Source organism: Podarcis bocagei (assembly GCF_964188305.1).
Source record: "Podarcis bocagei genome assembly, chromosome: 7".
Taxonomy (NCBI): Eukaryota; Metazoa; Chordata; class Lepidosauria; order Squamata; family Lacertidae; genus Podarcis; species Podarcis bocagei.
The window spans coordinates 20,006,087-20,032,583 of NC_138132.1; the positions used below are offsets into that span (position 1 = coordinate 20,006,087).

Below are 26,497 nucleotides of genomic sequence, written 5' to 3' on the forward strand. Positions count from 1 at the left end.
TACGAAGGTCTGAGAGAGCAACAAAGGGTGTACCACCCAAGAGGTATTCAAAGGAGTTTGCTAACCTTGCATATGTTGCTGTTGTAAACGATCAAGGAAAGATTGAAGCTGTGTCTGAGTCAGAGACAAAGGCACAACAGAGAGTTGTTAACCAAGGAAATGTGAAGTCACACAACCAGAGAGGTACATTGGTTAAACCAGTGGCGGGTAGTTCCAAGGGTGGAACTGAAACAACAGGGGAATGTTATAAGTATAACAACTGTTTGTTTTCTTCTCTGGATGACGCTTTGCTCGCAGCACGCATTGATACTTTAGGGGGAGTATGTTACCATAAAGCACCAATGCTGCAGCAAGCAAAGGCTCCAGCAGCTCAGTCAGCTGCTTGTGGCTGGAAAGCCAGACAGGATGTTTGTGACTGTTGCCATGGAAACAAAGGGGCAGTCCAATCTGAACTGAGCACCGGATGTTAGCTCAGTGTGTGTGTCATATGACCTGTACTGGAAGTACATGGGTGGAGTTTCTTCTTGCTGTTGTCGAGTGCAGACGTGTTTCTCTGTACTGATATGAGAGACAGAAATAAAAGATGTAAATAGTTTTCTGTCTGCTTCTTTCCCCTCCTGGGGGACACCAAAGAGGAGAGAGGGTGAACGGTGTGTTCCTCTCACACATCTGAGATGAATCGCCGGGACCTCGCCTGCTTATCAGCAGAGTGGAGACGCGGGGAGGTCGACAGGAATATCTGCCGGTGCCTACGCTGTGGCACATTCCTCTGACCCATGCAGAATTCCAACAGTGCCAAAAACCAAAACGTCATGCATGAATCATTCCTCATCAATATTCCAGCCTTAACCAGCTATTGCACATCGTATCGCATTGGTGGGATAAGACGGTTTGCAAATTTTGCTGTGGTCATAGCCAAAACCTCGGTTTCCAGTGGGATCAGATCAGAGAAGAAAGTCTTTACAAACACTGAGTGGAGACCAATTCCTGGGACAGAATATTCTTTTGCTCAGCTCAGTTTGGGCAGAAATGCTAGTGCTGTCTCTGTAGAGCATCCCAGTACTCCTTTTGGATTCTTGATCTTTGGAGTCTCACCTTTCATTGGCATTGGTTCCACAGCCCTTTGCTCCTGTGGTAAGTATCCCAATCTGTGCATAATATATGGCCGGGGAGGGCAGCGTATAAATAAAATTTATTATTATTATTAGTCTTCTGTGCTACTAGACTGTATGGTTAAAGTAAGCTACATCTTATTTAAATATCCCTATATCCTGTGGCTTCTCCAACTCCCAATATTTCCACCTTTTTGCCTTCCAGCACTGCATGCCAGCTTTTAACATTACTGTAGCATCGCCCATTGTCAAACAAAGTGGCCGCTTCTGGGCAGTAACTGAAGGCCATTTTACCTGTTGTTAAATTCTTGCTATTCTTCTCCTCCTCACAGCCTTGCCTTGCCCTCAGAATAGCCACTATGAGTTCTGCGGCAATGCCTGCCCCGCCGGCTGCGCCGACCGCTATGCTCCCTCTGCCTGCGAACAGCCATGCATGGAAACCTGCCAGTGCAACGATGGCTACGTCCTCAGCGTCAACAAGTGTGTGCCTGTCGGGAGCTGTGGCTGCACCTACAATGGGCTCTACTACAAAGCCGGAGAAGAATTCTGGGCTGATGAGACCTGTGGTTCCCGCTGCACATGTGATCCCACCCTGGGCATCGCGGTGTGCAAACAAGCTAGCTGCAGTCAGTGAGCAGTGTACTGTGGTCGTTGTAATTTTTTTTTATTAATCAATTTCCACATAACAAATTATCAAACCATATAATCACAAACATTATTTTTCCCCCTACCCCCCCCACCAAGAACTTCCCTCAGCTCCTCTCCCTGATTTCTCTTCACATATTTTCTCTGCATATTATAAAATTGTACATATGCTTACATGTCTATCCATCATGTTATCAACCAATAAGTTTATTTATGTTTATTCAAAACCTGCCAAGGAGTCCAGTTCGTTTTGTTTTCTTTTTAAATAGTTTGTAATAAGTTCCCATCCCTCCTTAAAGTCACAGTTGTCCTTTTCTTGCAGTTTATATGTCAGTTTAGCCAGTTCTGCATAATTCATCAATTTCTCTCGCTACTGTTCTTTCGTCGAGGTTTCCTCATTCTTCCATCCTTGTGCTATCAAGACTCTTGCCGCTGTTGTAGCGTACATAAATAAATTCTTTATTTTCCTTGGCAGGTCTTGTCTTACAATCCCTAACAAAAATGCTTCTGGTTTTTTTACAAATGTCATTTTAAACATTTTCTTCATTTCATTATACATCATTTCCCAATTTTTTTTAACTTCTCTACATTCCCACCTGCAGTGTACTGTGATCAATGGGGGTTGTCATCCCCTAAGCACTGCTACTTGTTCAGCAGCCATGGGCCCTCACTATGCACCCTAGGCTATGAAATGTGCAATTCTCTTTGGTCAGTATCTTAGCTCTGTTGATCTAGGATTCAGAGCTGAACATTTGTTGCGAATTTTATAATTGTATAAATGTATGGTGTTCTGATTGTTTTATTGCATGCCACTGTGATTTTTTTGTGTGTGAGTTGGTGGTGCAGAAATATTGTTATAAACAAAACAGAAAACAATCAATAATTTCCTTGTTATTTGACAAGATTTGCATACCACTTCCCTGACAAAAAAACTTGTAAACATATTGTTCGCTTGTTTATAAGATTTCTTTGCCAGCGTCCACCATAAGGTCCTGGGTTGGGTTACAAAAACAGAATATAGAGCTGTAAAAATAGATAGAACCATTGAAATTATTAAATGAGTAAAGCTGTTCCAAATGGAAGAGTGTAAAGTTAGCAAGAGAGGTGGGCCCCACCAAACAATGCTTTATTGCATAAAGCAATAAAGAATATAAAAAAGCAGCATAAAAATATACATATATGTATATACACTCTGGCTTTCCCAAAGTAACCAGCACATATGCAGAGACATACAACAATACGTATTGCTATATCAAAATGCTTGTGTATTAATAAAACAGAGGATCCATCTGTAAATCCCCCGAATACCCTTCGTCACCTTCATCCATTTCTTCCCCTGTGCTCATAGTTTCCTTTAATTTCCTTACAACTTGTTTTGTTACGATAAAAGGAGATCATTATTTGCCAGCTATCCTGTTCCCTCAGGGCACCATCTGCTTCCACTCCCCTTCTTGCAAACAATGATGAGCGAATGTTGGCTTTCCAGGCTCTAATGGTCCACGCAGGCCTCAGACTCCTAATCTGGGCACAGTCCAGGGCGATCCTGAACCTCCTTTTACACAAACACATGAAATTTGGCTTCCCCATTTGTTTGTTTAACTTGGCAACCAGCTCACTGGAATCTGCTGGTTTGGAGTGGGATGTTCAGACTTCAGACCTATGTCCTGCGGTTTCTGGTAACCCTTTGGGGTCTTGCTCATTGCACCAGATTTGCTAACTATGTCACTGCCCTGACACCCAATAAATAATTTATCTTCTCTCGTTGGCTTAGACACGGTCAATTGTGAGCAGGTTGGTTTGGGGGATGCCAGAATATGTTATCATTTCTTCCTATTAATCACCAGTGGCTTTCCCATGGCCAAAACATTTCACAACCAAAGACATGACTGCAGTCTCATCGGGAAAAGGGCTGGTCCAGGAATCTCAGGTCCCAAGTTGGTTGTTATCTTCACAGCCCATTATAATTTAAATCTATTCTGGTAAAAAAAAAAAAGAATCCATCAACCCTCAAGTCCCATTGGGGAGTTCCTGGAACTGGCATTTGTTCCCTATATAAAGGGAAACTATGGAAGAGGGAGAAAACAGAGGAAGGGATCCGGCAGCAGCAACTCCCTCTATTCTCAATTCAAGTGCATCAGAAACACAAGCAAACTGAAGGTAAGAAAGAGTGGGTTTCCTTTATGAATAACTCCATATGAATAACTCCAGCAAAAACTGTTCTTAAATCTGGTGAGAGGGGAAATTCCCGTTCCCATATAGAAACAGCAGATTTGATAACAGGCCACTAGGGTTGCCACCTCTGGTAGGGCAAAATAAAGGACAGGTTAGGGGGGTGTTGGGAATACACTCTCTCTCTCATGATACCAAATCCTTCCCTGCTTTGTGGAGGGGTGGGGGGGTTCCCCGCGTTCAGCCTCCCGCCTCTCTCACCACCCCTGGTCACACTCTAATCCTTGACTCATGTAGACAGCCACACACAGGAAGAACAACGATACAGTCTGAGTTCCTCCCTTGTAGTTTCAGAAATCATTTAATGTGTCAAATAGAAGTTATTAATATTGCAGTTGTTGTATAAGGGCTTCTTATTATGACCGGAATGCAGTTGAAATTAATAAGATTTTGTAACACAGAAATAAAGAAAATAATCAAGCCATCAAATCTAGCATCCGGGGGGGCACTTTATCTAAATTACATAATTTAGTATTTGAATGATTGATATTAATAATTGTATTATAAATTGGTATTGTTATAATGAGGCTACTATTGGACTGCAATTGGCAACTGATAAAAAAAAATGTAAGAGAGGTGCTGTAGTGCAAGAGTATCTGGAGGACCACAATTTCCCCACTCCTGCAAGACAGTCCATTTAATTCTGAACCATGCCTATGTTCTGTTTTGACATAAGAGGGCAAGGTCACAATACTTCCTGTAATTCTGGGTTGCTATCTCCCTGCCAGCCTAACAAAACTGAAGGAGGAGGGTGTTTTGCAGATGTACCTATGTTGAAGACTAGGACAGTGCTCTGACCTGCTTCATCAAACCAATAGGGTCCACTTAATTCAGAATCCTGCTTTCAGTAGTGGCCATACTTGAAAACACCTAGGAACATAAGAAGCTACCTTATACTGAGTCAGGCATTGATCCATCTAGTTCAGGGCTGTCTACGCTGAATAGTGGTATGTCTCTCCAGGGTTTCAGACAAGGGTCTCTCCAGCCCTTACCTGAAGATGCTAGGACTTGAACCCGGAACTTTTTGCATGAAACACAAATGTTCTCCTACTGAGCTGAACTATGATTTAGAGTGGAACCTTAAAAGTCAGGGTGGGGGGCTAATTTTGCATCACACAGGGTGCCAATGAAATTTGAGGCCCCAATGTCCATCACTGGTATGCCATCCTCCCACCCTCCGATAAGCTTGAAGCATGTGTAAGAACATAAGAGGAGCCTGCTGGATCCCATCTAGTCCAGCATTCTGTTTTCACAGTGGCCAACCAGATGCCTGTGGGAAACCCGCAAACAGGACCTGAACCCAACAGTGCTCTGCCCACCTGCAGCTGCCACCAGATGATATCCAGAGACAGGCTGCCTCTTATAGTGGCAGTGGAACATGGCCATTATGGCTAGTAGCCATGACTATGTACAAAATTATTAAAATGTGCTAACTAAAAGAGAAGAGAAGAGGCTCTTTGGAGTGAGACTATGTGTAATGTAAGTTCTGTAGATTTGCAATGTGCCAAACAAACAAACAGAACTTGTGACTTGTTTGTGAAGCACTTTGAGAATAAAATTGCTTGCATCCACCAAAATCTTGGCTCTGTTGTTATAGCCGATGAATCGCATTATGAGCGGCATCTACATCTGCAGACACGTCTAGATAGAAATCTACACTTGCTGGTTTCTGCAGATCAAACCAAGCCAGGGCATTAATTATTATCTGCCCCTGGCCAGCTGGCACTATTATAAATAGATCTAACTGCTAGGAGCAGGGTAAGGAATCGATGCAGTGGGCCAATGTCTCTCTCCAGATTTCAGGGAAGTATGGCTGCATTCATCTGCATACCTGTGTGGGGAAAGCCCATTATTCTTACTGGGATTTACTCACCAGTATATGAAGAGCTGCAGCTTCGGCATCACGCAGACCCCAGTTGAACTTGACTCACTTGCTCTCAAACACAGTTTGGGCTGACAGCTTGTGTTGCGAAAACCTCCAGCTATTTTCATCTGGCAAATGTTGGGTGGGTGGCTATTGTCTTGGAAGGACCAAGTGTTCCAATCTAATCACAAAATGTATTTTGCAGCCTCTGTTAGTGCGTTGTCAAGCATGGGGATGATCAATCTCTGGACCAGGTTCTGTTTACTATGGGGTGAGTACTCTGTTGCATAACTGATGCTCATTGGTCTCCTTGTAGGGTGTCAAAGAGGGAGGCAAAAGTCTTAACACCTCTGCCCCTTGTGAATACAAGCAAGAACCTTTCGTTTCTCCCAAAGCTGGCAGCAAACCCCCAAAATCCTGGCTGTAAACATATAGGAATCTTTCCACATCAACGCAGCACAAATCAGCAAAACTCTGGAGTCTGTTCAATACTATTGGCTCTAATCCAGAGAATGAACAAGGCTGTACACTTGCTGTGCTTTCTTCTGCCTCCCCCTTTCCCAAATCTTCTCCTTTGTGAATGAGATTGGATTCCCTGACCTGTTTACCAATGACTTTATTTACCGTGCTGACATCAAACATCCTTGCAACTCTTCCCAGTTCATGAAGCTCTCTTTCACTTCCCATGCAGTGTCATACCCTCCAAAACCTTGGGGACCAAAACTGGGATGATCTCTCTTTTTTGTCCCAAGCGCTCTGGCACGAACCACCTGACTTGTGCCAGAGCAAGCATCCTTTGGTCCAGAGTTCTGCCACAAGTCAACTTGGTGAAGACTGTTATGCAAAAGCTGAGCTCACAGCATACTCTTTAACTGAGATGTGAACCTCCTGGTTTTGCAACTGAAGTGCAATGCATGCTGCCTTTTTCTTGCATTTTGCCTCTAAATGCCATTTACTGGGGTTTTGCAATCAGGATTGGAGTATCACACCCAATTCCTGCTTTGGGGTTTGCCACAGACATCTGGTTGGCCACTGTGAGAACAGGATACTGAACTAGACATTCAACAGGGCTCTTCTGAATTCATTTAGCAATTTGCAGTTAATGCATTCCTCAAGGAGCCCTACTTTAATAGTTTTTAGGCCCCAATGAAAAGTTTCACTGACTTTCTCAAACTTCGTCCCCCCTCCCCATTTAGGTATTTCAAGTGGCCCTGCCTGGGTGATGTTCAACATGCTCCCTGTCACAGTCTCCTCTAGCCCCTTAGGAAGAGAGTTCATCACAGCTTTCATGCAGAACGGCTTGCCACGGATGTTCCAGGGAGATTTTAAGCTGCTCATCACAGGGTATGCTCCTGCCACATCCATTACTATCTCTATGAAGCAGCCTGCCTTAAGAGTACAGACCGAGGTGAATGCTGGCCAAACACTGTCAGTGAAAATCCCACCAGAGGCGGAGATGGTTGGAAGCACTGTCTTTGAAAACACGCTCACTGTCCGGGCTGACAAGGACATATCCATTCTCTCTCTGAACTACAAACCCCAGACAGCCGACACCGCCATTGTCTATCCCGTAGCGAGCTTAGGTACTGAGTACTACGTCGTTACCCCAAACGTGGGCACAGATCGCTACAGAGAGGTAGCCATCATAGCTTGGGAAGAACCTACAGCAGTTGAGGTCCACCTGAAAGGGGCTGTTACATTCCAAGGAAGAGTCTATCCCCGGGGGACCATGCTCCCCATCTCACTCCAACCTTATCAAGCTGCTCAGCTACAAAGCCAAGTGGACCTCTCAGGCACTAGAATAGTCTCCCAGAAACCAGTAGCTGTCTACAGTGGACACACATGCGTCTCCAGGCAAGTCCATGCTTGTGACCATGTTTTTGAGCAGCTTTTGCCTGTTTCCAGCTGGGGCACCAACTTCATCATCCCCTCTTTGCCCTTTAACATGGAGTATGACATGGTGTTTGTTTCCACTTCCCAAAAGACTCATGCCAATACTCAGATGGGACAGAGCAAGAGAAGCCGGAATCTGCCTGCTGCCCGGGCGACAATGTATGGCATTCAAGGGACAACTGCCATGTCCCTCTCAGCTAGTTCTGGCGTCCAGGTGATGTTCTTCAGTGATGGCGGAACCTATGGGAACCTCCAATATGACCCCTTCTTCATGGCAATCCCTGACATCTCCAGCTATTGTCAGGCGTACCACATCTATGGGCACGACCATTTTGAAAACTATGCCCTTATCATTGCAAAATCTTCAGAGACTTCCGGGATCACTTTGGATAAGAGACCACTGAGTGGTCTTCAGTGGAAGCTGGTGTCTGGCACTGAATACTCCTGGGCATCACACAGCTTGGGCCAGGGATATACAGTTCACACAATAGAACATGCCTCTTCCCCCTTTGGGCTGCTGAGTGTTGGAATTGGAACTGAGAAGGCTTATGGCTCCCCAGCTATTTGTGCAAATGGTAAAATGAGATTCCTTTCCCCTCCTTCTCTCCAGCTCTTCTTTCCCCTCCTCTTCTTTCATCCTTCAACTCAGGGATAGGCAATGTTAGTGCCCTCTAGATCTTCTCATCATCCCAAACCATTGACCATGTTGTCTGGGGCTAGGGTTGGAAGAGAAATTCAGTCCTGCTTGCATGCTAATGAGAAATGACCTACTTTGCACTTCTAAAACCAATATGCAAACTGAAACAACTGCCATGTGATTCAATGATGCTCAGCTCTATTACGGTCAGTCACACACACACACACACACACCACATTTTTATAGAAAATATAGCAAGGCAGTGTTAAAAACTGGGGCCCCACATGCTTTAAAAAGCACTATTCTCATATATCATAAATTACAATAAATAGACTACAAGAACTTTTCAAAACTAGGAAAGATAGCACATATTTTCTCATTTTCTCTTATAAAATTTTATAAAACCATAACTTATGCAGTACATCATTTAAATTACTCTTATTGATCAATTTCTATGCAATTTTTTTCTGAGCACCTAAATTTAAAAGTATTACACTTTGAAATACTTTGATCGTATTAAAAGATTATAGGAAAGGAGAAGGATAACACTCCTCACCATGTTCTTTAGGCATTCCCCAAACCTCCAAATGGTTTCCACTCCTACTCATAACTTTTCATGTTAGACTTCCATGTTCTAAGTGAACTTTCTCGTATTACTTTATCTTAAGGTTCAAGCCATTATCTACCTGAACCTACTTAAAATGACTTGGTTGCATTTTCCTCTCACAGATCCCTGCAAAAATCTCCAGTGCAGGACAAAGGAAACATGTGTGACGCAGAATGGTCAAGCGAGATGTGTCCATGAGTACATGGGGACCTGCCAGGGCTCCGCTGCCCAGGATTTCCAGACTTTTGATGGTCTGTTGGTGGACATTCAAGACTCCTGCACCTACACCATTGCAAAGTACTGTGGCAGTGACTCCACACTGGTCCCTTTCTCATTGGAGGAGAAGAGCAGCAACGTGAACAGTCAGGACGCTGCCAAGATGCAGCTGAGCCATCTCAAAGTGTATGGTCACACGGTCACCATTAACAAGGGAGAAAGTGTCCAACTCATGGTAAGAATCCAGGTTCTTTGGGTCATTTCCATTTATAACTATATAGTGGGGGTGGTGAGAGAGACCACATTAGAGTTCGTAATTTGGATCTATTCCCTTACTATTAAGAAGCTGGTAATTTGGGTGCCCGAGTCCCGTGACTCAGGTACTTCCAAATAATTCCTCATATCTGTCTGCAGACCCAGAATTGTTACATGGTGTCAGAAGTGCATAATGAGCTGCAGTAACGATAGTGAAAAAACTCGAGGGATCTCAATAAATCAGTAATCATCCCTGCCACAACCCCAAATAATCTGTTAAATGGAGCAAATAGCTCCAAATATCTTGTGGTCCTTTAAATGCTAAAAGTGGGGCATAAGGAGAGTCAGAGGCCACAAGTGTTTCGTCCCAGTGACTCTTTTCAGTACCAGCACTATTAGGAATCAGAAAAACAAGGGCACCTCAAGACATGTTCATTCTCAGAGTGGTTTAACAATAAATCTTGCCTACTGAAGAACTCTGGGAACTGTAGCTCTGTGAGGGGAATAGTGGTCTCCTAACAACTCTCAACAAGCTACAGCTCCCAGGATTCTTCGGGGGAAAGCCATGCATGTTTAAAATGATGTAAAAGTGCTTTAAATGTATGGTGTGAATGTATCCATATTAAGGTTGGAAGCTACAGGCTGAAGAGATGGCCACAAGCCTAGGTGTGATCATGAAAAAATATTGGCACATTCATGGAGTACCTAGAGGGAGATGGGGTCAATTGGAAAAATTGAGCCTCCTCATCTGGAAGAAGCCTACTTCTCAGTGCCCCGTGGTGACCCAGGCACCAAAAGAGCAAAGGGTTATTTTGTTACATGGAGGGCATACTTCCCAGACAGCCCTGGTACCTATTTTTAAGGATATTAACCAATGACACACAGTGATGACTTATCCAGAGGACAAAATTTGCTGGAGAGGACTATAAAGTGTGTCTCTCCCTTACCCTGCCACCCCTTCTTTTTTCTTCTTAGGTGAATGGTGTGGCAGCCAGCATCCCTGCGACTCTGGAGGGTGGAAAAATAAAGGTCTTTGAGAGCAATGGATTGCCCATCATTGAAACAGATTTCGGCCTCCGTGTGATGTATGACACTGACTGGGTTGTAGTGGTGACTCTCCCCAGCAGCTACTATGGAGCCACCTGTGGGCTTTGTGGGAACTTCAACACCGAACCCCATGATGACACAACTTATCTGAATGGTACCTTTACCTCAGTGGTGGACTGGCCAGGAGCTGGAAGAGCGATGATCAGGACCCTGCCTGTTCAGATTCCTGCCAAGGAGATTGCTTGGCCTGCAGTGATAGACAGGAGGAACTGTTTGGCAGCAAAAGGTATTGTGGGGTCATCAGCCAAGTTTCAGGAGGCCCTTTTGGAGCATGCCACCCCACCGTCAGCCCCACCAGCTACTTTAATGATTGTGTCAGTGGGATGTGCTTAAAAGGAGGGGACAAAGATGTGTTGTGCCAAATAGTGGAGACATATGCCACCGCCTGCAAAGAAGAGGGCATTGCCATTGATGAATGGAAGGTGACATCCGGTTGCGGACGAGCCCAGCCTGACCAACAGGCAAATGAGACGTATGCTGAAGAAATCACTCCCCAAGAAAATGTCCATCATTCACCTGGTGAAACCATCCACAGCAGCACTGCATGTACGAAATGAGAAGTGGTCGCAAAACTAGGGTTGGAGTTCAAGGGAGCAGAGGCAAGGAGTTAAAGGAAGAGCTCCCTTAGAGCAGGACTTAAGGGACCCTGTGGCTCTCCAGATGTTGTTATCCAACTCTCAACAGCCTCAACCACTGTGGCCAATGTTGAGGGGTGAGGGGAGCTGCAGTTCAAGCAATATATGGAGGGCCACGGGTTCGCCATGCCTGCCCTACAGAGTAAAGCAACCCTCAGCTAATCCTGTGGCTTTCTCTTCCTGCATTGCTCTGCCCCATGAAAATGTACAGTCTCTGTGGATGCTCTTGAAGCAACCAGGGCCACTGGGAAAATGGAGAGGGGCCAGCAACAGTTCTTTAGGCTCATGTCCCAGGGTGTGCAATGATTACCTGCAACTGCTGCCCCCATTATGGATCTATACAATAATTACTGAACTGCTGGGATAGCTTAGTTGGTAGAGCATGAGATTCTTAATACCAAGGTTGTCAGTTTGAGCCCTACATTAGGTGAAAGATCCCTGCATTGCAGGAGGCTGGATTAGATGACCCTCACGGTCTCTTCCAACTCTACAATTCTATCAACAGACTTGGTCCGAGTAGGATTTGGTCCATCACCAGGTTAGTTATCTTTATGTCAGGAGTGGGGAACCTTCTTCATCCTGAGGACCATATTCCTTTCTAGGCAAGCTTCCAAGGGCCACATAACACTGGTGGGCAGGGCCAGAGGCAAAAGTGGGTGAAGCAGCATAGTAGCACACCTCTCTGTACCCTCCATCCAGACTAGCAATAAGAATGATCAAAGTATACGTTACAGTGAGGCAGAAATGCCCAGGGTGCAAAGCAGGGCCATATGAAGAGAGTGTGTGGTCCAGGGAGGGCTTTGTAGACCAGATAGGTGTGGAGAGCTGCATTTAGCCTTTGGGTCCTTGGTTCACTTCCCTATTTTATAGTTTCTAAAAACTGACTATGAGCCCCACGTGCTGCTTGTCTAATTGATATGTAAAAGCAATATCTTATCAAATCTAATCCATTCTTCCCCACCACCCAGCAGCCGACACCTGCCCTGAAAACAGTCACTATGAGGCCTGCGGAAATGCCTGCCCAGCAACCTGTTCTGAACCGTCAGCCCCCTCTGCTTGCAAAGATCCTTGTGTGAAAACCTGCCAGTGCAATGATGGGTACGTCCTCAACAGCGGCAAGTGTGTCCCTGTTGAGAACTGCAGTTGCATGCATAACAGCCTCCGCTACAAGGCTGGGGAGGAGTTCTGGGCCGACGAGAACTGCCAGTCTCGCTGCAAGTGTGATCCAAGCCTGGGCCAAGTGAGATGCCAGAAGGCCACTTGCAAAGGCAACGGAAAATGTGTCCTGGTGAATGGCGTGCGCCGCTGCAAGGGGACGACATACTCTACCTGTATAGGAACTGGAGACCCTCACTATACCACCTTTGATGGGAGGAAGTATGACTTCCAAGGCACTTGCATTTATCAGATGGCAGCGGTCTGCTCCGGGGACTCCACCCTCACCCCATTTTTGGTCACAGTGGAGAACAACAACCGAGGGAGTAAGGCAGTGTCCTTTACCAAAGTGGTGACTCTGGAGGTCTATGGCATGACCATCAGTCTGAGCCAAGAGCATCCACGCAAGATTAAGGTACCAAAGGGAAAAAGAATGCTGGAGGATGGGAAAATAAAAAAATTCCTTCCAGTAGCACCTTAAAGACCAACTAAGTTAGTTCTTGGTATGAGCTTTTGTGTGCATGCACACTTCTTCAGATACACACTGTGTATCTGAAGAAGTGTGCATGCACACAAAAGCTCATACCAAGAACTAACTTAGTTGGTCTTTAAGGTGCTACTGGAAGGAATTTTTTTATTTTGACTATGGCAGACCAACACGGCTACCTATCTGTAACTGGAGGATGGGAAAGTGTGAGGAAGCTTTACATTAGGGAACCTCAGGGGGTTGGATTTACCATTAGCACATTTTCCCCTCCCAAGATTTTTTGTTTGCTTGTTCATTGCTGCTGCTTAAACTGACAATAGCAGCATCTGTGGTAGCAACCTGGACACTGTTTTTCAACTTTTGCAATACCCCAGATCTAGTGTCATTTTAAGGCATTGTAGGAATCAGGAGAAATAGTGGCTGGCTGGAGAATATTCAGAGAAAATTCTACAGTGTCCTAGTAGTGTGGGAAAGAAAAATCTCAGAAGTGTTCTCAATAGAATGCCTTCTGAGCATAGGAGGATAGGAAGCTACTTTATACTGATACTGACCTTTCATCCAACCAGCTCAGTATTGCCAATAGTGAGTTGTAGCATCTCTCCAGAGTTTCAGACAGGGAGCCTTACCTAGCCCTACCTGAAGTTGTTTCACTGAAACTCTCTGAGTGGTCACTTCCATGTTTTCCAGGTGAATGGAGTCTTTGTGGACCTGCCGTTCTCCTACGAAAATAAACTGAAGGTCTACATCAGCGGAGTCCATGGCTTCATCAAAACAGACTTTGATCTGAGAGTCAGCTTTGACTGGTACAGTTATGCCAGGGTCATTATTCCCAACACTTACGCCAATGCTGTGTGTGGTCTGTGTGGCAATGCCAATCAGGATCCCAGTGATGATTTTGTCATGAAGGATGGAACTCAGACGGCAGATGAAATCCAATTTGCAGACAGCTGGAAGTTGAAGGAAGTCCCAGGATGCTCTGCAGGATGCAGTGATTGCCCAGTATGCAGTGAGGCAGAGAAACAGACCTACAAGGGGGACCAGTTCTGTGGGATCCTCAAGAGGAAGGATGGACCGCTCAGACAGTGCCATGAGGCCATTGACCCAACATCCTACTTTGAGGATTGCATTTTTGACACATGTCAATACAAGGGTCATCATGACACTCTCTGCAGTGCCATCAGTGCCTATGTGACAGCCTGCCAAGCACTGGACATCAAGGTTGGGAAATGGAGATCAGCCTCTTTTTGCAGTAAGTTTGGGCTCTCCTGCATCTGCACATCATGCATGAGCATGCGTCAAATATCCACTGAATGCTAAAAATATATAGACCAGTCCAAGGTACAAAACCATGATTTTGCATCATGTATCAGGAGTGAGGAATCTGAGGGTCTCCAAATGTTCCTGGACTCCACCTCCCATCAGCCCCAGTCAATCAGGGATAATGGGAGTTTTAGTTAAGTGACAGTTGAAGACATGGCTGGTCCACCCATGAGCCAAGGTGAGACAACCGCCTCAGGCAGCAGGATCCACAGGGGCAGCAGCTCCTGATGTAGATCTTTATTCGCCACCTTGTTCCTGATATAGATCTTCACTCACTTCTTCTTCCCTGGCAGGGAGTGATGGTGCTATTCTGTGGTTTGTTTCAGGTGCCAAAGTGTTTTGAGCCAGCCCCCCCCCCCCGCAGGGTATTGTTCTCCCCACCCCTGTAAGTGGAGGGCAGATGCCTTGCCCCTCATTGAAAATGTGGTTTGAACAGAGGGCATCACTTTTGTGACCATCCAAATTTATGCTATTTAAAAATAATAATAATTAAAGATTCTCAGGAATAAACATTGCATTAGACTATGTAGAGTGGCATATCCCAGCCCCAATCTTTCCTACAGTTTTTGAGTTGAAATAAATACTGTATTTGACTTTTGATAATCTAAACAATTGCATACAGGCCATCAAAATTCACCCTCAAAGCCAATTTAGCCTCAGAACTGATCTGAGAAACCTTGTTTGGGATTCCTTCTGTTTCTGTTTTAAGGCGAGAAGGAAAGGTTGGTGACAATATTGATCAGTTCTGACACATGGCGAGATCTTTTGGATGCAGATTGCAGACTTCTGAACCTTATTGGGACTGAAATGCCCCAAGAAAAATCTACATCTGCAATGAGCAATAACACTTAGCAAGCAATGTTTGGGTGGGAACTCATGTAGTACATTGGGATAGCTGACATGTTGCCCTCCAGAATTTGCTGCCCCCTCGTCACTGACCATTGTTCATACTGGCCAGGACTGATGGGAGTTGGAGTCCGACATCATTTGGAGGCCACCACAAGGGGTGAGGCTCTAATTAAACATGAATGCAGGCTTCTTAATCAATTTAGGATCCAGATTTGGGCCAGCCTTAGGCTAATCCCAGACACTCCAAGTGTCCCTCTTTTCCAGGGACATCCCTGATTTAGAGAAGCAGTTTCTGATTTGATCCCAGAATGTCTCACTTTTTCTTAGGATGTCCCTATTTTCATTGGATAAATGTTGGGGGGGTATGGAGTTATCTGACCTCCGAGCCGTCTGAAGGCAACCCTGTATAGGGAAGTTTTAAAAAATGTTTAATGTTTTATTATGGGTTTTTATATATATGTTGGAAGCTGCCCAGAGTGGCTGGAGCAACCCAGTAAAATGTGTGGGGTATAAATAGTAAAATTATCATTATGGGGTGGGACATCCCTATTTTCATCGGAGAAACGTTGGAGGGTATGCAATCCAAAATGCTGGATTGGGCCCAGGATGCATAGCCCTATTGGCTATGCATTACATCAATCATTTGTTGTTCAGTTGGGCTATGACAACAGAACACAAAATCCTCTGTTGAAAAACAGCTGTCTACTAACTTAATAGTCTCCTCCTGGGATATTCCCATAAGAGACCCTTCAGCAGTATCATCCTTCCCTTTTTCTCTTCTTTACTGGCAATCCATCCCAGAACAGCTTGCCTCTAATTGCAGTGTACTCTCAGAAGTCCTATTGCACTATCACTCTGAATGATACTTACACAATACAGTCCCCATGTAGGCCATTTGTTCTGTTCCAGCCACTCAGTTCCATCATCCTTCCAGAAAACATTAGGAATCCCAATCAACACATCTCTCTTCCTGGATGAGTGTTCCCTCCCCACTATTCAAGACCACTAGAATTTCCATTAAAATAACCTTTGTTTGAAATGTAGGTTGGATGCATCCTCACTGTTAATCTGCAATGGTTGTCATTCTCCTCTCCTTTCTTCTCTTTCCAGGCACTCCCTGTCCACGCCATTCCCACTACGAGCTCTGTGGAAGTGGCTGCCCTGCCACCTGCAACAGCCTCTCAGCTCCAGAAGTGTGTGAGGCTCCATGCACAGAAGGGTGCTTTTGTGATACTGGCTTCATCCTCAGTGGGGATCAGTGCGTCCCTCCAGAAGAGTGTGGCTGCATGTTCCAGGGCAGATACTACAAGAAGGGAGAGGAGTTTTATCCTGGTAGCTCCTGCCAGGAGAAGTGCCGCTGTCTGGACAATGGAGCCACCACATGTGAGCAGTTTTCCTGTGGAGCACATGAGGAGTGCAGGGTGGAGAATGGCATCCAAGGCTGCCACCCTGTGGGGTATGGCACAACTATAGCATCTGGTGACCCCCATTATATTTCCTTTGATGGACAAAGTTTTGATTTCCATGGCTCCTGTACTTACACCTTAGCCCAAGTATGCAGCCAGGACCCTAATCTAGTGAAGTTCTCCGTGTTGGTGGAGAACGGTATGCTTGACTATGGACGTTCTCCTATTACAAGGACAGTTGTGATCTCTGTTCACGGACACTCCATTGTCCTTGAAAGGGGGATGAAGTGGAAAGCTATGGTATGTACTTCCTAGTGATGACCACTTGTGTTTGAATTTACAACCAGACCTCCATCCAGCTAATATGATTTCTTGTTTGCACAGGTGGATGGAGAGCTCTACACTTTGCCAATGAATACAGTGGATGGGAAACTCTGGATCACCCAGGAGGGGAACAATATCATTGTCCATTCATCCTTTGGCCTCACAGTCCTTTATGATACCTCCTCGTTCGTCCATGTGTCTCTTCCTAGTACCTACCAGGGACATATGTGTGGACTTGGGGGCAATTTCAATGGTAATACGAGTGATGATTTCATGCTACCTAATGGACAAGTCACCCAAAGTGTGGATGAGTTTGGAGCCTCCTGGAAGGTCCCTGTGGATGGTGCCATTTGCTCTGATGGCTGTGGTGTGGAATGTCCAACCTGTGCTGCAGAGCAGACAGCACCATACAAGGCCAAGAGCTCCTGTGGAATGATCCAGTCCAAGACAGGTCCATTCAAAGACTGTCACTCTTTGGTGAACCCTGCTGAGTACTTGAGGCAGTGCCTGCATGACATGTGTGTGGCCGATGGAGCTGCAGAGACTCTCTGCCGAAGCCTTCAGGCCTATGCAGCTGCATGCCAACTGGCTGGAGTCAAGATTGGAGCATGGAGAACGACCTCCTTCTGTTGTAAGTCAGCAAATTTTAACCCTTTCCTCACATGTTCTATCCCTGAGGAAAATCACTCCTCTAAAGCTGTTTTGTTCTTGTCTTTCACGAGAGAAAGGTCTCCTGTTGGTACTATTGACTGAGAACAGGTCTAATGTCTGAATGGTGAGAGATAATTTGTAAATCTCAGTGAAGCTGGGTCAAACCTTTGCTTGACTGTTCCAACTCTATGAAGATACATCTTATAGCGATTTGATCTCTCTTATACAGCTAAGGGCACAAGTAGTGGGGGGGGGATCACATTAGGAAGTACCAGATCTGAAAGACCATTACAGTGGTACCTCGGGTTACAGATGCTTCAGGTTACATAAACTTCAGGTTACAGACTCCGCTAACCCAGAAATATTACCTCGGGTTAAGAACTTTGCTTCAGGATGAGAACAGAAATTGTGCAGCGGCAGCGCAGCGGCAGCAGGAGGCCCCATTAGCTAAAGTGGTGCTTCAGGTTAAGAACAGTTTCAGGTTAAAAACGGACCTCCAGAATGAATTAAATTCTTAACCCGAGGTACCACTGTACTGTACTTTCCCAAGTCCATACAGTATATTTTGTGTCTGAGGAGGGATTGCGGAGCCTAAGCTGGGTCTCTCTTTTCAGATACATCATGTTGCTTTACACTAGCTCTTGTCATGTTTTTAGAGTACTAGAGAGAGAAGAAGAAGAAACAACTGTTCTGGGCATAATAATAATAATAATTTATTATTTGTACCCCGCCCATCTGGCTGGGTTTCCCCAGCCACTCTGGGCGGCTTCCATAGAAACCAAAAAAACACTAAAATATCATACATTAAAAACTGGGCATAATTCTATTTGCTGAATTTCATTTCCATTCCTCCTTTCCTCCAAGAAGTTCAGCATGGCATGCATCAGTGCTCATTAACCTTGGCTCTCAAGCTATTGATGAACTCAACTCCCATCAGCATAGTCAATGATCAGGGATGCTGAGTTTTAGTCCAATAACATTTGAGAACACTAGATTGAAGAACACTGGCATACATCATGGGAGCCAAGTCTTCAGATGTTGTTGGATTCAAACTCCCATCAGCCCTCCAAGGCCAATACAGTCAGAGAGCTACGAAGAGCTGATAGATAACACATCTCTAGCATAGGTGAAGGAGAGCTGTAGAACCCTTGAATGCAGATCATCTCATTCTGTACATCTTCCTTTCTTCCTTTCAGCTCTGCCTTGCCCAGCTAACAGCCATTATGAATTGTGCACCCGATCCTGCGATTTCACATGTGCTGCCTTATCTGCTCCATCTCAGTGCACCGGAGATTGCTTTGAAGGCTGCCAGTGTGACACCGGCTACGTGTTTGATGGGGAAGACTGTGTGTCCATGGACAAGTGTGGCTGTGCTTATGATGGGCGCTACATCAAGGTTGGTGATGGTTTATGAAGCAGAAGGTTCCTTAGCAGTGCAGTGATTGTGATACAGTTTAGAGAAACCTTTTGTATGTATACACACACACACACACACACACACACACACACACACGTATATCTATTTATATCTATGTGTCTGTCTGTCTGTCTTGCTCCAATGGCCAGATTATGGTGTATGTGCTGTTTTTATGGTGGTTGTTGTATAAAAGAGGAGAAGGCCTCTTGTTTCTCAGTCTTTGCTTCCATTGCAGCAACTGCCTATTTTGTATTAAAGTTTGATCACCATGGATTTATACAACCATCATTGGACACATGGCAGGGCCTTCTTGGTGGGAGTTCCTTGCCTATGAAATGCCTTCCCTGGAGATGTCATCTGTCTTTTTTAAAACAAAAAACCCCACCATGTTTATGCCCGTTTCATGGCTGAAAGATACTGTTCTCAGCCACATTGAAATAATCAGATGCAGCGATATGTGGTTGGTTTTAAAATGTTCTTAAGCAGAGGAGCAGGTGGTGCTGTGGTCTAAACCACTAAGGCTCTTGGGCTTGCTAATCAGAAGTTCAGCCGTTCGTATCCCCATGATGAGGTGAGATCCCGTTGCTCTATCCCAGCTTCTGCCAACCTAGCAGTTTGAAAGCATGCCAGTGTGAGTAGATAAATAGGTGTCACTGTGGCTGGAAGGTAAATGGAGTTTCCATGCACTCTGGTTTCCGTCACAGTGTTCCATTGTGCCAGAAGCAGTTTAGTCATGCTGGCCACATGACCCAGAAAGCTGTCTGTGGAAAAACACTGGCTCCCTCGGCCTGAAAAGCGAGATGAGAAGTTCTTAATTTTTAATAATGTTCTTCAATCTTCTTAATTTTTTTAAATGTTTCCAGTACATTTTTTTCTTTGTTTAGAAGAGGGGGAAAGAAATTTAATAAACAAATAAAATAATTTGGGAATGGGAGATCTGCCAATCTCCCATTCCCACCACCCTTCTGAGTAATACCCCTCCCCACCTTCTCACTATATAGAAGGATCTGGCAACTTCTGTTTCAGTGTATCTGAAGAAGTGTGCATGCACACGAAAGCTTATACCAAGAACTAACTTAGTTGGTCTTTAAGGTGCTACTGGAAGGATTTTTTTTATTTTGACTATGGCAGACTAACACGGCTACCTATCTGTAACTAAAAATAATTTTGATTCCATTTCCTATCCTTTCCTTTTCACCATCCTTCCCTCCGGGACTTACGGCATTGGTTTTGATAGCTAAAAGTTTATTTACAACAGGAAGTCTTATCATCTTTCTGGAATTTCTTTCCAGGCTGGAGAGACCATCATCTCCAATAACTGCTCAGAAAAATGCACCTGTCGTCCCTCAGGCCAGCTCACCTGTGCGGAAACCAGCTGTGCTGCAGGGGAGACCTGTGTGCTCACAGACAAGGTCCGCAGCTGTGTAAGGCAGGAAGGGCACTGCACACTCAGCCCAGGAGCCTGGTTCACCTCCTTTGATGGAGCCAAAGGGAAACTGCTCGCTAGTGGCATCTACAAGATTGCCTCCTACTGTGATGAGCAGTCACCATCCTGGTTCAAGGTGCTGGTGGATGTCAGTGAATGCAATGAAGACACTGTGCCAGCTGGGACAGCCGTCTATGTCTTCTTCCGAGAAGCGTTCATCTCAGTGACCAACTACAAGGAGACTTGGGTAAGCCAGTGTCGGCCACAATAGTTCAGTGGAACCTGCAGCCCAAATGTTATGGGTGTCAGTTCACATCCAAAGGCAAAACCCAGAGAGGAGTCTGACTCTCCAGAGAGGAGGAGGCGTGTCCTGCCTATCTACTTATTCTGCCCAGCAACATATCATTGTGTGTGTGTGAGTGAGAGACAGTCAGTCAGTGTATCGGAGAAAGTGAGAGTGTTAGAGATTCTAGAGATAAGATTGCTGCTAAGTACAGCTGCAGACTCTCAGTGTAGCATTGATTTATGCTTAGAATATTCAGCTCTGTATATAGTTTTGTATCATAGTTGTAGTTACAGAATAAAAGGAAGATATTCTACAGAGCTGCTCTCCGAGTGGTTTATACTCTGCAAGACTCTGCAAAACTCTGCTGCGCAACGACTGTATTATTGAGACAGTGAATCCGGTGCTCTCAGCTCTGAGCTGTGATTCCACAGCACTGTGACCTTTTCCTGTGAGAAAGGAGGTCTCTGGCAGTGCTTCCCAGCTCGCCTAGCCCAGTCGGGGTTGAGGTGCATGAGTCCAGTCGGTCCAGTCGGTGCAACTCCCATCTCTTGCGGGGGTGCAATTAGTGCCAGCACCGTCCGTTAAGAGTTTGGGTGTAATCTTCGATACCTCCCTCTCCATGGAGGCGCAGATTGCAGCTATAACAAAGGCGGCATTTTTTCATCTCCGCCAAGCTAAGCAGTTGGCTCCTTACCTCTCTCGCCCTGACCTAGCCACTGTGATCCATGCGACGGTCACCTCCAGACTGGATTATTGTAACTCGCTCTACGTGGGGCTGCCCTTGAGACTGACCCAGAAACTCCAGCGGGTGCAGAATGCCGCAGCGAGACTCCTTACGGGGTCTTCGCTGCGGGATCACATTCATCCGGTGCTATACCAGCTGCACTGGCTCCCGGTGGAGTACAGGATCAGGTTCAAGGTGCTGGTTTTAACCTTTAAAGCCCTATACGGCCTAGGACCCTCGTACCTACGGGACCGCCTCTCCTGGTATGCCCCACAGAGGAACTTACGGTCCTCAAATAAAAACATCTTGAAGGTCCCAGGCCTCAGAGAGGTTAGGCTGGCCTCAACTAGAGCCAGGGCTTTTTCGGCTGCGGCTCCAACCTGGTGGAACGCTCTGTCCCAAGAGACCAGGGCCCTGCAGGACTTGACATCTTTCCGCAGGGCCTGCAAGACAGAGCTGTTCCACCAGGCCTTTGGCCAGGGCACAGCCTGACTCCCTCCTTTGGCAATCTTTACAATACTTTAGTTTATGGTTGCCATCAATTTTGATTTTAATTAATTCTTATGATGTTTTTATAATGTGGCACTATTTTAGTGTTGTTAGCCGCCCTGAGCCCGGCTTCGGCTGGGGAGGGCGGGATATAAATAAAATTTATTATTATTATTATTATATTATGCACTGGCTCTAGGGCGATGCTGACACCTACACTGCACTTTTAATAATAATAATAATAATAATAATAATAATAATAATAATAATAATAATAGTACTGAAGCACAGCCATCATTTGACACCTGCAGTTCTCTGAATTTTGCAGCACACTGCACAAAAGTACTGGGGTAAAGAGTGCATAAAATGCATATAAGTTGAAAGAGCATACAAAATGCATTATATTAGGGGAAATGGCTCTGCAAATATGTGTATATGAGGCAAATCTGCATAGAAACACATGTATATGAAGAGAAATTCATACGAAAATGCTGGTGAATTTTCACAAGGACTTAAAGAGAGTTGCAAAATGATACAAAAATGTGGAGAACTCAACTTTAGGCTGGAAAAATGAGGAACTGGGTGAACCCAAAATTGACAGATTCACCCATCCCTACTCTAAATATCAGTTGCTGGGAGATAAAGCATAGAAGAGCCTTGCTTCTGGCCTTCCCGGAAGCAATTAGCTAGATGCTTTGTAAAGCAGGATGCTAGGTTAGAGATGGACCAATCTCTAGTTTATATCAATCGTTTAATGAAAGGGCTGGTGCCGTGCTGTTTTTATTGTAATTATTGATGTGGTTTTTATAGAATTCATATATGCATATAATTTTAATTCCATCAATGTTTTAATTGTTTTTAATGTTTGTATTTTCTATGTTTTTAGCAGTTCTTATTTTTATCTGTAAGCTGTCTTGAGCCAGGGAGAAAGGCAATGTATAATAATAATAATAATAATAATAATAATAATAATAATAATAATTCAAAAGTTTGTTACGTATGTCCTGTTTCTGCTTTGATCTGCCCCTCTTTTTCTTCTCCTTCTGGAATTGGGAAACAAATCCCATTCACCCCCAATGACTCTCAGCATGACTCTGCCTCAGCCTGTCCTCTTTGCCTTTCAGGTCAACGGGCTCTTGGTGCAGCTTCCAGTGAAGGTCTCCAATGCCGTGTCTATCACTGAATCTCAGGACACCATTGTCATTGACCAAAGCTCCCAGATGCAAGTTCTCTTCGGTTCCAATGGCAAAGTGACCGTGAGAGTCACGGAGAGCCTGGCAGGGAAGTTGTGTGCCCCTTGCGGGAACTTCAACAATCAAGTCTCAGATGACCTGCGGCTGCCCAGTGGTCAGATTGCAGGAGACATTGCTGAGGTTGTTGATGCCTGGAAGGCTAGGGACTTCTTAGAGTGGTGAGTAGGTCCGACAGTGGCTCTTGGCTCTTTGTGATAAGGTAAAACAGCCTCCCCCAGCTCTGTCCCCTCTAGACATATCAGGCTCCAACTCTCAACAGTTGCTTCCCATGGCCAGGGATGATGGGAGTTGTAGTCCAAATCATCTGGAGGGCACCAGGTTGGGGAAGCCGGGAGCAGCTTTAGGCTACAGAACTAGCCTACACTCATAGGAACGTAGGGGAAGTTGCCTTCTCTCAGGTCAGAGGGTCCATCTAGCACAGCACTGCCTACTCAGACTGGCAGCAGCTTCCCAGGTTCTCAGGCAGGGAGGTAGATTTTTAACTGGAGGTGCCCAGGATTCAACCTGGGACCTTCTGCACGTGAAGAATATGCTCTACCTTGCAGAAATGACTTTCACTTCTCTCCAGGGCCATCCCTAGTGCTACAACTAATCCAGAATGCGGCAGCTAGACTAGTGACTGGGAGTGGCCACCGAGACCATATAACATCAGTCCTGAAAGACCTACATTGGCTCCCAGTACGTTTCTGAGCACAATTCAAAGTGTTGGTGCTGACCTTTAAAGCCCTAAATGGCCTCGGTCCAGTATACCTGAAGGAGTGTCTCCACTCCCATCGTTCAGCTAGGACACTGAGGTCCAGCGCCGAGGGCCTTCTGGCGGTTCCCTCAATGTGAGAAGTGAGGTTACAGGGAACCATGCAGAGGGCCTTCTTGGTAGTGGCACCCACCCTGTGAAACGCCCTCCCAGCAGATGTCAATGAAATAAACAACTATATGACTTTTAGAAGACATCTGAAGGCAGCCCTGTTCAGGGAAATTTTTAATGTCTGATGTTTTATCACTTTATTATTATTATTATCATTAATTCTGTTGAGACCCTCCCAGAGTGGCTGGGGAAACCCAGCCAGATGGGTGAGGTATAAATAATAATCAATCATCATCATCATGATACCTGCCTAAAGGCGGTTCTGTGCCTCCCCAACCATTGGCTTCTCTTCAAATTTTCACCCCCATATATTTCACACCAGGTCTAACACCCCACGTCCTCGCACTGCTGCCCTCCTTCCCTTTCTGAGGCACCATCTGCACTATGCATAGCAAGCAACATCATGCCACTTTAAACAGTCATGTGTCCCTTAAAAAGGATCCTAGGAACTGTAATTTGTTAAAGGTGCCGAAAGTTTTTGGGCCACCCCCTTTTCCTCTCACAAAGCTACAATTTCTAGGGTTCACTGAGAAGGATCGGTTGTTATCTGTGAACTGTAGCTCTCTGAGATGAATTTGGGTCTCCTGGCAACTCTCAGCATCCTTAACCAACCACAGCTCCCAGGATTTTGAGGGGGGAGCCCAAACTGCTTAAAGTGGTATGATACTGCTGCAAATGTCTAGTGCAGATGGGGTTTAGTCCTTGTTGGGTTGAACTGGGTTGCAAGCACTTCCTGCAAGTGTTAAGCAGCTACAGTGGTACCACAGGTTAAGAACTTAATTCGTTCCAGAGGTCCGTTCTTAACCTGAAACTGTTCTTAACCTGAGGTACCACTTTAGCTAATAGGGTTTCCTGCTGCGCAATTTCTGTTCTCATCCTGAAGCAAAGTTCTTAACCCAAGGTACTGTTTCTGGGCTAGCAGAGTCTGTAATCTGAAGCGTCTGTAACCCAAGGTACCACTGTACAAGGACTTTTTATTCCCCACTCCTCAGCCCCCAACAAAAACACGCACATGCTATGCAGAGGGATACATACAGTCAGTGTTAGAAGCAATGTAACAAGAAGAAACATTGGGCTGCCAGATGGTACACCTTGAGGGCCACCCTCACAATTCTCTCTCCTCTGCTCGCTTCCACAGTTACTGATACCTGCACATGAGATACTCCTTAGACTGGTAAGTGACTTTCCAGACTGCTGTTGTTTCTAAGTGCCCAATCCATGGTTTGTTTAGAGTAAGATAAATGAAGAGCAGAAGTCTGCACATCACACTAAGCCAAACCATTGCTTGGCTTGCAGAAGCACAGTACCAGGAGTTGGGAGGGGAGAAGCAAAGCAACCATCTTTGGGAGGGGAAGTTGCTATTTCCATTCCTTCAACTTATGAGAAGGCCAGACTTTTTTCTGATCCCAACCCCAATTTTTTTCTTTATTTAATGTGTTTCGCTAGCATCCCACTACTAGACGCATCCCACTTGCCTTTGAGAGCAATGCCACATTGTGTTGTTCCCAAAGCATTCTGGGAAGCATAGCTGGCAGAAAACCAAATGACCAGTGCCAATTTGAGATCGCCAACACACCTTCCTGATCATCAAAGGGACACCTTAGCCCTGTGTGCCCCTTTGACAATCTCAGATGGATTGCCAGCATACCTTCCTGGTGGTCTGCCTCCTCTGCATGCATTGGGTCCCCTCAATGCTGAGTGCAACTCGGCGCCTATGTTACTGTGCAACTAGAGCATCTATGAAAACAGGCTCAGCCCATGGCCTCTGCATAACACAACTCTTCTTATGCCTTTTCCTCTCTAGCTATATCTAAAATCCCAATCTGGAAGCATGCACTGGATGCACAAGCACCTTAGAACAATGCTGCATTTGGTTAAAAAAAAGAAACATCCAAAAGTTCCTGCATGAGTGGAGCATCCAGTTAATAAACAGAATGTGATTATCTACAATAACTGAGAATGGAGCCTTCATGTACAGAGGCAGTAGCTCTGTGTACCACATTCTGAAGACAAACAATTAGGGGAAAGAGCTCTCAGCTTCTTGTTCTGCTTGTCAGCTTTCCATGAAAATCTGCCTGGCAACTGTGGGACTCAAATGTGCTCAAGCAGACGGACCTTTGACCTGTTTTAGCAATATGAAGTCCTTTATCTTCAGCTTGTCCAAATGTTTCCTGACGTTTGATGGGAGTTCAGCATCTGATCCCTTGGTGGCTTGTGAATCTCAGGATGTTCAGAGATGAAAACGTGTAAACCTATTGCACTCTAACCAAGCTCTATAAATTCATGTCCTTATCTATAAAGAAGTAAACCCTTTGACAACCTTCTGTTGTTTGTACATTTTCTTGCACACCCAGGCTGGATGTGTATGCTATGAAACATCTACCCGGTCTGATTTAGCTTGGACCATTAAGGTGGGCCTACTATGAAATGTCATCTGCACAATTTGAGATGATTAGAAGCAGGAAAATACGGATGAGTCTATTTACAGTTCATGGGTCTCCAACTTATACTTGGAGCAGACCCATTGAAATTAATGGACATAGCTTAGTCATGTGCGAGCATTTAAGGGTCTACTCTGAGTAGGACTAGCATTGGCTTCTGTTCATTCATGAGTCAATTCTATCCATCAGATTCCCACAGAAATG

At 45.2% G+C, this 26,497-nt stretch overlaps 1 protein-coding gene across 1 annotated transcript; it reads left to right on the forward strand.

Moving 5' to 3' along the window:
- Positions 1-5,130: 5,130 nt before the first annotated feature.
- LOC308591534 (IgGFc-binding protein-like) lies at positions 5,131-26,176 on the forward strand (the record flags this gene model as incomplete). Its single annotated transcript, XM_081202299.1, has 14 exons — positions 5,131-5,143; positions 7,047-8,318; positions 9,110-9,438; positions 10,434-10,659; positions 10,743-11,111; positions 12,169-12,770; positions 13,530-14,091; positions 16,122-16,717; positions 16,802-17,372; positions 18,589-18,788; positions 20,102-20,482; positions 22,859-23,145; positions 24,991-25,026; positions 25,657-26,176. The coding sequence occupies 13 exons, from the start codon at positions 5,131-5,133 to the stop codon at positions 24,995-24,997; spliced, it is 5,415 nt and encodes a 1,804-aa protein (XP_081058425.1). The 3' UTR covers positions 24,998-25,026; positions 25,657-26,176.
- Positions 26,177-26,497: the final 321 nt, after the last annotated feature.